Source organism: Chanodichthys erythropterus, chromosome 18 (assembly GCF_024489055.1).
Source record: "Chanodichthys erythropterus isolate Z2021 chromosome 18, ASM2448905v1, whole genome shotgun sequence".
Classification (NCBI taxonomy): Eukaryota; Metazoa; Chordata; class Actinopteri; order Cypriniformes; family Xenocyprididae; genus Chanodichthys; species Chanodichthys erythropterus.
In genome coordinates, this window is record NC_090238.1 from 35,604,690 (window position 1) to 35,616,151 (window position 11,462).

The following is an 11,462-nucleotide window of genomic DNA, read 5'->3' on the forward strand; positions in this document are numbered from 1 at the left end:
CAAAAACGCAAAACATTTATTGTCTCGTCACATTCAGTTATGAATTACATTAATCACATGATATTAATCAAATAATAGCATGTTTTCAATTCAAAATGGCGAAATTTCATAAAAATATTGATTAGTTTGCATCACTGGATATTACTGTCAGTCGCTGAATATTTCAATCAAAAGAGTCATCAAATATTAAATGTTTAGCTACTTAGATTACTCGCCACATACTCTTTTACTGCTAAAAAAAAGGCATTTTGAAAAATAAGCCCCGCCTTCTTTGATTTGATTGGCCAGCCCACTCATTTTTAAGCAGACTCGCCTAAAAATGTAACTTTTCAAACTTTTTTTGTCATAATAACAACAAACAGAGTGATGCATAATGGAGTACAGCAGAGCAGCATCAAGAATATCAAATATTGGGGGGGGACAATTTGGCCATTTCTAATATTTGGAGGGGAATGTCTATGGTGGTTACGGCCCTGTATGAATTATGATACCATTTTCGTTCGTTGGTCCGTTGGAAATTGGGCCGAGACCACTTCGTACAGGCGGTCTGAGAGGGATTGTTTTGGTGTGGATCCGAGCGTGATTGCCGTGTCACATATGCCTAAATGAACCGAACCAAGGGAGAAAATGCACCAGCTTCTGAAACAATCGCTCAGGTGTGAAAGCACCCTTAAGACACAGAAACATACCCATAGTTCACTGTAACAACACTGGTGAGCAATGCAGAGCAAAAGTCTGCTGCACAGACTGCACTCTTAAATGCAAAAGCAAGCATAACGTGCAATTCACATTTTTCACAATCCACAAGGGAGAGAGGAGAGAGAGCGTACCTAGAATGAGATGCAGTTTGGTGTCTGTCTGGAAGGCATAATGAAGTGTAACCAGGAAAGGAGACTCTCTGATATGCTCGAGGACCTGTCTCTCTGTGCGTGTGTGTTCTGCAGTCTTCGCCTTCTGCACAATAGTGGCCTTTTTCAGCACCTTCATGGCGTAGAGTTTACTCGAATCATGGCCGCTCACCTTGCGAACCAAGAACACCTTGCCGTAGGCTGCCCAGAGGAGGAGAACGGTTTGTTAGTGGAGTAGGAACAAAGATAAGGAGAGAACACATGGTTCACATACTTGAACTACCACTGACCTCCTGTTCCCAGCACTTTCAGCAGCTCAAAGTTTTCAATGCCCACACGCTCCACGTGACCCGTCAGATTGGCTGGGGAAAGATTTAAACACATATATCTGGTCACGCAGCCAAGAAATCATGTTCTTCACTTGGATATCATACAAGAAGAAAACCTCCCGTAAACCTTCCCAACTTCAGTTACTTGAACTCTTGCCACTTTCTCACAACAGTGAGAAAAGAAAATATGTACAAAATGGCGAACCCTTGGAGACGAGCCTGTAGCTGTTTGTAAATACAGTATGTTGCTTATAAACAGGTCCAGATGGAATCTGCAGACTTTATTATGCATTTGCTGCACTGATTTTAAATATTTAAACATGGTAAAATATGAAGAGGCAGCTGAAAGCATTATGAAATTAGGCAAAAATAATGTAACGTTCAAGTGTATGGAGTCAATAAGATGACTATACTTTAATTCTGCAAGGATCCGTTACGTGACAGTGACAGTAAATTTTTCTTTTTAACTTTCTATTTATCAAAGAATCCTAAACAAATGCAACACAGTTTCTGTTTTCAACACTGATAATAATAAGGAATGTTTCTTAAGCACCAAATCAGCATATTAAAATGATTTCTGAAGGATCATGTGACACTGAAAATTCAGCTTGGCATCACAGAAATAAATCACATTTTAAAATATATTAAAATAGAACAGATTTATTTTAAATTGTAACAATATTTCGCAATATTACTGTATTTTTAAACAAATAAATGCAGCCTCAGCGAGCATAAAAGACAGACCTTACAGGATTAGTTCACTTCAGAATTAAAATATCCTGATAATTTACTCACCCTAATGTCATCCAAGATGTTTATGTCTTTCTTTCTCCAGTCGAAAAGAAATTAATTTTTGAGATTTTTGAGGAAAACATTCCAGGATTTTTCTCCATATAGTGGACTTTACTGGGGTTCAACAGGTTGAGGGTCTAAATTACAGTTTCAGTGCAGCTTCAAAGACGAGACATAAGGGTCTTATCTAGTGAAACAATCCGTCATTTCATACTTTTTTTACATCCTTTTCAACCACAATTGCTCATGTTGCACTGATCGTCACGCATGATGTAATCACGTTGGAAAGGTCACGCTTGACATAAGTACCGAGCAAGTATTAACAAAGCGAACTTGCAAAGACTAAGTCAAACGGCCTTTACTATAAAAGATAAAAACAACAATGTCATTTTTCACCCTGCTGCGGTACTTCCACCTACATCACACATGACCTTTCCAACGTAACGTCATGCGTGGTGCATCTCAGAGCAGTGCAAGATGAGCATTAGTGGTTAAAAAGTATATAATTTGTATTTTTGTTTAGAAAATGACCAATGGTTTCTCTAGATAAGATTCTTATTCCTCATCTAGGATCATGTAGAGCTCTTTGAAGCTGCACTGAAACTGACATTTGGACCTTCAACCCGTTGCTAACTGTTGAAGTCCACTATATGGAGAAAAATCCTGGAACATTTTCCTCAAAGAACTTAACTTCTTGTCAACTGAAGAAAGAAAGACATAAACATCTTGGATGACAATTTAATTCTGAAGTGAATGAATCCTTTAAACTTTTGAATGGTAACGTAAATAAACAAGAGCCAGAAATATGAATTAAAAAAGCACTCGAATTCTGCTGAAATCTAAGTTTTGTAGGCACTGATTCTGTGTGGGCCTGCTCATAAATAACGAAGAGCTTGATGATTCAGAGGAAACAAAACAGCCTTCATGAATGAGACATGGAAGAATGTGAACATGTGCGCGGTATATGTTTACACATTAGCTGGGGCTAAAGTGAGGTCGCTTGTTTTATGCAGTAGATGCAATGAGTGTGTCCAGCGAAGTGAATGCATTCCTGCTGTTATCCTCACTAACAGCAGCACTGCATCTCTCGCAAAACACTGATCTTTCTCTGTCTTTGCAAATTATCTGATTTTAGATGTAAAAGAAAAAAAAAAACATATGCCGTTACCACATCCTCTGACTGGATTTCAAGCAGCATGTTTAAAGTTGTGTGTAGCCCCCTTTGCAACCAACCTAGAGGCCCATGGGAACTACAATGTTTATTAATAAGCTTCCAGGCCCTGACTTTCTCCACTCAGGATACAAAGGCATTAATGGAGAGAATTTGGTCCCCACTGGGCTCTCTTAGATGAGCCTTATCAGATGACCGCCTTCTTGTCTTTAGCTCTTCACTCTAATGTTACAAAGTTTGTAAACCATAACAAGCCAGAAACAATTAAGTGCCTGTAAACTGATCATCCCCATTAACCTGCATTTTATACAGTACAGTACTGATACAGTAATGCATTACAGAGTCTAAGATCTGGATCTTGGTTAGTGGATTAAATTACTGATAATCTACCAGTCTGCACAGTTATGGGCCAACAACAATCTGAAAATACTGACTGATAATTCAGCCTGGCTGAAGCCATTTTTATGATTTGATACAGAAGTCAAAACTATGGAAGCTTGTTTCCACCATGAATTAAAAAATAATATAGGTAATTGCAACTTTTTTTTCTCAGAATTGCAAGTTATAAAGTCAGAATTCTGTGATATAAACTATATAAACTGTTATAATGTTCAATTGTGAGGGAAAAAAAGACTGACGTTTTTTCTCAGAATTGCGAGTTTATATTTCTCAATTCTGACTTTATATCTCACAATTCTGACTTTATATCTCACAATTCTGACTTAATATCACAATTCTGACTTAATATCACAATTCTGACTTAATATCACAATTCTGACTTTATAACTCACATTTCTGACTTTATATCTCTCAATTCTGACTTTATATCTCTCAATTCTGACTTTATATCTCTCAATTCTGACTTTATAACTCTCAATTCTGACTTTATATTGCACAATTCTGACTTTATATCTCTCAATTCTGAGTCTGACTTTATATCTCTCAATTCTGACTTTATATCTCTCAATTCTGACTTAATATCACAATTCTGACTTAATATCACAATTCTGACTTAATATCACAATTCTGACTTTATAACTCACAATTCTGACTTTATATCTCTCAATTCTGACTTTATATCTCTCAATTCTGACTTTATATTGCACAATTCTGACTTTATATCGCACAATTCTGACTTAATATCACAATTCTGACTTTATAACTCACAATTCTGACTTTATATCTCTCAATTCTGACTTTATATCTCTCAATTCTGACTTTATATCTCTCAATTCTGACTTTATATCGCACAATTCTGACTTTATATCTCTCAATTCTGACTTTATATCTCTCAATTCTGACTTAATATCTCTCAATTCTGACTTTATATCTCTCAATTCTGACTTAATATCTCTCAATTCTGACTTAATATCTCTCAATTCTGACTTTATATCTCTCAATTCTGACTTTATATCTCTCAATTCTGACTTTATATCGCACAATTCTGACTTTATATCTCTCAATTCTGACTTTATATCTCTCAATTCTGACTTAATATCTCTCAATTCTGACTTTATATCTCTCAATTCTGACTTTATATCTCTCAATTCTGACTTAATATCTCTCAATTCTGACTTAATATCTCTCAATTCTGACTTTATATCTCTCAATTCTGACTTTATATCTCTCAATTCTGACTTTATATCGCACAATTCTGACTTTATATCTCTCAATTCTGATTTAATATCTCTCAATTCTGACTTAATATCTCTCAATTCTGACTTTATATCGCACAATTCTGACTTTATATCGCACAATTCTGACTTAATATCACAATTCTGACTTATCACAATTCTGACTTTATAACTCTCAATTCTGACTTTATAACTCACAATTCTGACTTTATATCTCTCAATTCTGACTTTATATCTCTCAATTCTGAGTCTGACTTTATATCTCTCGATTCTGACTTTAGATCTCACAATTCTGACTTTATATCTCTCAATTCTGACTTAATATCACAATTCTGACTTAATATCACAATTCTGACTTAATATCACAATTCTGACTTAATATCACAATTCTGACTTTATATCTCTCAATTCTGACTTTATATTGCACAATTCTGACTTTATATCTCTCAATTCTGACTTTATATTGCACAATTCTGACTTTATATCGCACAATTCTGACTTTATATCTCTCAATTCTGAGTCTGACTTTATATCTCTCAATTCTGACTTTATATCTCTCGATTCTGACTTTATATCTCTCAATTCTGACTTAATATCACAATTCTGACTTAATATCACAATTCTGACTTAATATCACAATTCTGACTTAATATCACAATTCTGACTTAATATCACAATTCTGACTTTATATCGCACAATTCTGACTTTATATCGCACAATTCTGACTTTATATCTCTCAATTCTGAGTCTGACTTTATATCTCTCAATTCTGACTTTATGTCTCTCGATTCTGACTTTATATCTCTCAATTCTGACTTAATGTCACAATTCTGACTTAATATCACAATTCTGACTTTATATCTCTCAATTCTGACTTTATATCTCTCAATTCTGAGTCTGACTTTATATCTCTCGATTCTGACTTAATATCACAATTCTGACTTAATATCACAATTCTGACTTAATATCACAATTCTGACTTAATATCACAATTCTGACTTAATATCGCAATTCTGACTTAATATCGCAATTCTGACTTTATAACTCGCAATTCTGACTTTATAACTCGCAATTCTGACTTTATAACTCGCAATTCTGACTTTATAACTCGCAATTCTGACTTTATAACTCACAATTATGACTTTATAACTTGCAATTGCTTTCTATAAAGTCAGAATTGTAAGATATAAAGTCAACTATAAACTCGGAGGAAAAAAGTTTTTATCTCGCATTTCTGACTTTATAAGATGCAACGGAGCGTTTATATCACACAATTTTGACTTTATAACTCCCAATTGTAAGTATAATATATATATATATATATATATATATATATATATATATATATATATATATATATATATATATAGCAATTGCGAGAAAAAAGTCCGAATTACTATATAAAGTCGCAATTCTGACTTTATAACATGCAATTCTGACTTTATGACTCGCAATTGTGAGAAAAAAGTCAGAATTGTGAGATAAAAAGTCGTAATTACCTTTTTTATTTTTTTTATTTAGTGGTGGAAACAAGCTTCCATACAAAACAGAGCTTTGTGTCAGGGTGGCACAATAAATGTTTAATGGATAGTTACTGCTGATGGATAGGGTACAAAATAGGGCCTGAAACTCTTTAAAAAAATACTGAAAGAATGTTCTTAACCTTCAAAAAAGCAATCAATTTTTTTTTTTTCCATAGGGGGCTATTTTTAAAGTCCCCATGTGGTGAAAATCAAGTTTTTAATGTGGTGTTTTTAAGACAAACCATGTGCAAATTCATAAGTCAACACCACTGTTGAGTATTTTCTATTTAAAACGGCAGTGATCTAAAGACAGTTTCAAAAACACGGTTTCAAATCGCTGGTGTTTGTGACGTCACAAACTACCTTGTAACCAATCACGTCCAGATTATATTTTTCTGTTAAAATAAATCGTGTAGATTTAGCAATATAGCGGGTGTGTCATGTATATTATGATGTTATGATGAACTATATGCCTTTCTCCACTGACGTTCTAGGGTGTTCAAAGCGTTTCTGTGGATGCTGATTGTTAGAAAGCAGCCGTCTGACTCTACGATTGCGAACGTGAACACGGTTTGTGTAATATTAGCAACATTAGCTGTTTGATAACATAGCCAAGCATTCGACATTGTAAAAAGCGATACCATTGTGCAGCGTTTACCTCAGTAAGTTGACCGAGTGGATCTCTGAGCTTGTGTGAGTGAGTGAAGGCGTGGCTAATTAGCATATTCATAGATCCACGTATACTAAATGAAGCAAGGGTGTAGATTTACATTCAAGCTATTTTACGGCATGAAGATTTTTTTAACAGGAAAAATGTTTAAATATATCATTTTGGTGATCAAAGATGAGTTTTAATGGATAATATTATTGACTACAGGGGGACTTTAAGAAATGTTTTATCTTCTTTAACTGCGGTAAAAGAGGTTGAGCTGAAAATGTAGACCAAAGAGTTTTTCTGTCATTAAAATTAGTTAAGTATTTATTGTACTAAAAAATTTTAGAGGGTAAAAAAATATTACATTGATTTACTTTATACTGTACATACAGTACAGTTAATAGAAAGTATAACTTTTTGTTACGAAAACAATAACTTGTTTAACAGGATTGAATTGTTTAGGTTCATGAATGCAGTCATAATTTGGTAAAATTTGAGAAAACGGAATGAGATTACAGCGCCTGTAAAAAAGTAATGAAACAACAAAGCTTGGCAGAATGTGCCTACTAAGCAATTGTACCAAGTTTACTAAGAGAAGCAAGTGAGGACACACACCTGGTCACTTCATTTATATAAAGACATCATCAAGGCCCTAGAGATAAAATTAGCTCCAGTAATTGGGTTTCTTTGGACTCAAGGCCATGGCATGACTGAGCAAATGATTAAAGAGCTGACACATAATAAATGCAATTATTTCCATACAATAAAATACTTTCTTTCAAATGTCAATCTAATGCTTCTCAACAACATGCACTGTGCACTTATGTGCACTTAAGTGCAACTGCGGTTATGAATGTGAAATATGAAATTACCCATGCAGAACACCCTCCAGCCTCAAAGTAACACCTTTGTGATGATGCACATATCAATACATTAATATAGACTGCTAATAGCACTTACTAATGCATTTACACTAGCCGACCAGCTAACATTAAAGCTGCTTTTTCCATCATACAACGAAAACACTATCAGTCCAAGACATATAAGCGCTGTTTCTCAAACATAAGCGTAGGACGGAGTGCCCGGCGTTCATTTACCGTTTCTGAGCTCGTGTTTGACGGTAAACAGGTCACCTTCCCCCGACGAGCCCTCCATCGTAGACGGCATTACTCGCGTGAACGGAGCGCACACTCTTTCCTCTGCTCGCTGCGCGACACTAATGCAAGTACTACAGCCGAGACAGTCACGGCAGGATTGCATACACGGAGTTGTTGCTGTAAAGCAACCTTTGGAGAAATAATGTAAATGACAATAACTGCATTCTCGTGGAAAGGAGAGTGGGGCTGCAAATACTACAGCTGCACTAACAGACAGAGATACACACACGCGCCGACCCAACTAGACACGCCCACTGGAGCTGCTGGGAGAAATACTTCCACACTATTGGACCGCCCAGCTGTCACTCACAACCCATCGTACAGTTATTACAGCAGTGTAACAGATAAATTACAATTTATTATTGTTAAAGAATAACTATTAATGAAGAAGACATATATAAAATATACTAATATTAAAACAAATGTAGTTAAATAAATAATAATAATTAATATATTTAATGACTAAAATGAAAATAGGCTACTATAAATATTATCAAAACTATTTCCCTATTGGTAGAAGTTACTGGGAGAACTGTTCACAGTCTTTAGAGTTCTTGCAGGAATGTGTTTTATCTCATTATGCTTATATGTTCTCCAGAGATTGAAGGATTAGTTCACTTCAGAATTCAAATTTCCTGATAATTTACTCACCCCCATGTCATCCAAGATGTTCATGTCTTTCTTTCGTCAGTCGGAAAGAAATTAAGGGTTTTGAGGGAAACATTCTAGGATTTTTCTCCATATAGTGGACTTCAACGGGTTGAAGGTCCCAGTTTCAGTGCAGCTTCAAAGAGCTCTACATGAGGAATAAGGGTCTTATCTAGTGAAATGATCGGTCATTTTCTAAAAAAATAAATAAAAATTACATGCTTTTTAACCACAAAGGCTCATCTTGCACTGCGATGTGCCACACATGACATAATTATGTTGGAAAGGTCACGCGTTACATAGGTGGAAGTACCGATCCAGTGTCTACAAAGCAAACGTGCAAAGACTAAGTCAAACGGCCTTTACAAAAAATTTAAAACAACGATGTCGGATGATTTTGAAGTTGGAGGAGAAACAGAGATTTTTGCCCTACCGCGGTACTTCTGCCTACGTCACATGTGACCTTTCCAACGTGATTACGCAATGCACAGCACAGCAGAGCAGTGCAAGACGAGCATTTGTGGTTAAAAAGGTTGTGGTTGTGGTTATATAATTTTATATAACCACAACCACAGTTTGACCAATCGTTTAGCTAAGACTCTGGTCTGGGATCAGGTAGAGTCATTTAATTTGGACCTTCAACCCGTTGGTAACTGTTGAAGTCCACTATATGGAGAAAAATCCTGGAATGTTTTCCTCAAGAACCTTAATTTCTTTTCGACTGAAGAAAGAAAGACATGAACATCTTGGATGACATGGGGGTGATTAAACTATCAGGAAATTTGAATTCTGAAGTGAACTAATCCTGTAAGTAGCTATCTTTTCTCTTTTACAGTGTATTATTGACTAATAGTTTTTATTTTTAATAATCAAGTTTTTTTTCTAGGCAGTTGTATACAGAATGTGATGTACTTGACTGTCAATCACTGTTTCTACTCTGTTGTGTGTTTGATAAGTGAGCTCAAAGGGTTGTTGTTTTGTTTTTTTCATCCGTACATGCCTGAGGCTCAGGCTGTATTGAGAGAAAAGAGCAGGTTTATAATTTCTCAAGAGGGAAGGGAAGCCTGTGTCCTCATTTGGACAAGCAAAGGCCTGTACCTGCACTTCTGTTATTGCCCAGACACACAGTTATAGATAGTTTACCATGTAAATATTCCCTAAACATATTGATTTAGATGTTCCTGTACGGATAAGAAGTTGTAGCAAACAGACACACACATATGGGAGGCACACCTGTGCATGCAGTGCAAACAAGTGTATGACTATTCTTGTTTGTCTATGGTCTACATCAGGGATAATGGCTCTGAAAAGATTAACGGGTTGCCAGATTTCCATATAGAGACTCTGGTAATTGTCTCCTGTTTTGTTTACTACACAAGTTGTTCCTTTTGCATGGTTTGCTCACAATATATTGTCTTCATAACATCTAAACAGAAGGCTATAGGGACCAATTAATGGGTAACAGCATTGTTCTGCTGTATTTATTGCAGCACATAGAACTGTTTTGTTTATTGTCATAAAACCCAGAAGAGAATTACCACTTTTGAGTATGATCGAGTTAAATTTAAGATAATTAACACTTCAAAATGTAGTGTTTATAAGCTTTTAGAGCAGCAGTTTTTGACTTATGAGTAAAATAACAAAAAAAAAGGTTAACATTATTGAAGAGACTATCAGGTTTTCTACAATGTATGCACACAATCACTGTGTTTTCTAAAAGTGTGAGTTGCTAACAACTAAATTTGTTTTAGATATTTTATGTTAAACCGTAATATTAACCTCAGACCTGATTTTACTAAGGAGCCCATGTTTAATTCTGGTTTGGCTTTCAAATTGACTTCATAACGTCTCAGTTGTTATAAATACAGTGATTTCATGGATATTATTCAGGCTAAACAATTTTTCAATTTAAATAGAGGCGAGACGTACAATGGATTGTATTTGTCATAACCAGTGTTGGGGGTAACGCATTACAAGTAACTTGAGTTATGTAATCAGATTACTTTTTCAAGTAACTAGTAAAGTAATGCATTACTATTAAATTTACAACAAAATATCTGGGTTACTTTTGTCAAATAAGTAACGCAAGTTACTTTGTTTTCCCATGTATTGACTGACAGCTCTCCTGTCCCCATGTTGAGAGAAATCGAGAGTAAAGGTTTTGCCGAGCAATGTTCCTTGGGCACTTTCCCACTGAGAATAGTCAACAAATTTCGATCTAAAGTATCCAGATAGAAATTTGTTGCCCATTCTCAATGGGAAAGTGCCCAAGCAACATCTCTCAGCAAAACTGCCCGGCATCATTGCTCAAAAAGTTGCCCCGTGTATCATCACCATAAGTGTGTGTAAACATGATGATTATTGTAGCTCTAGACTAAGCATTTACTCAAAAAAGTAATGCAAAATACATTACTTTCCATAAAAAAGTAGCTAAGGCGATTTTAAGTGAGTAATATCACAATGCAATATTATAATGCATTACTTTATTTCTCAAGGGGGAAGGGAAACCTGCGTCCTCATTTGGACAAGCAAAGGCCTGACCTGCTCTTTTGTTTCTGCTTTCTTTTACTGTTTCATAATGCCTTAGTGCTTTTCTTTTATGGTGCTGACTGTTTGCATTATTGAATAGATTTTGTATTTGACTTATAACTATGCCCCCAAATTTCAATGCAATAGGTCATATATGGTACTAAGAGAGAACAATA

The 11,462-nt window shown here is 35.3% G+C and overlaps 1 protein-coding gene across 1 annotated transcript in view; it reads right to left on the minus strand.

The window, feature by feature from the left end:
* Positions 1-8,318, minus strand: part of rps6ka5 (ribosomal protein S6 kinase, polypeptide 5) — a 39,524-nt gene extending 31,206 nt beyond the window's left edge. Inside the window, exons 1-3 of the mRNA XM_067367611.1 lie at positions 8,050-8,318; positions 1,139-1,210; positions 831-1,049 (exon numbers count right to left, since the gene is read on the minus strand). Coding sequence (XP_067223712.1) covers positions 831-1,049; positions 1,139-1,210; positions 8,050-8,212 — 454 coding nt within the window. The 5' untranslated portion in view covers positions 8,213-8,318. The remainder of the gene's footprint in view (positions 1-830; positions 1,050-1,138; positions 1,211-8,049) is intronic.
* Between the last annotated feature and the right edge of the window lie 3,144 nt (positions 8,319-11,462).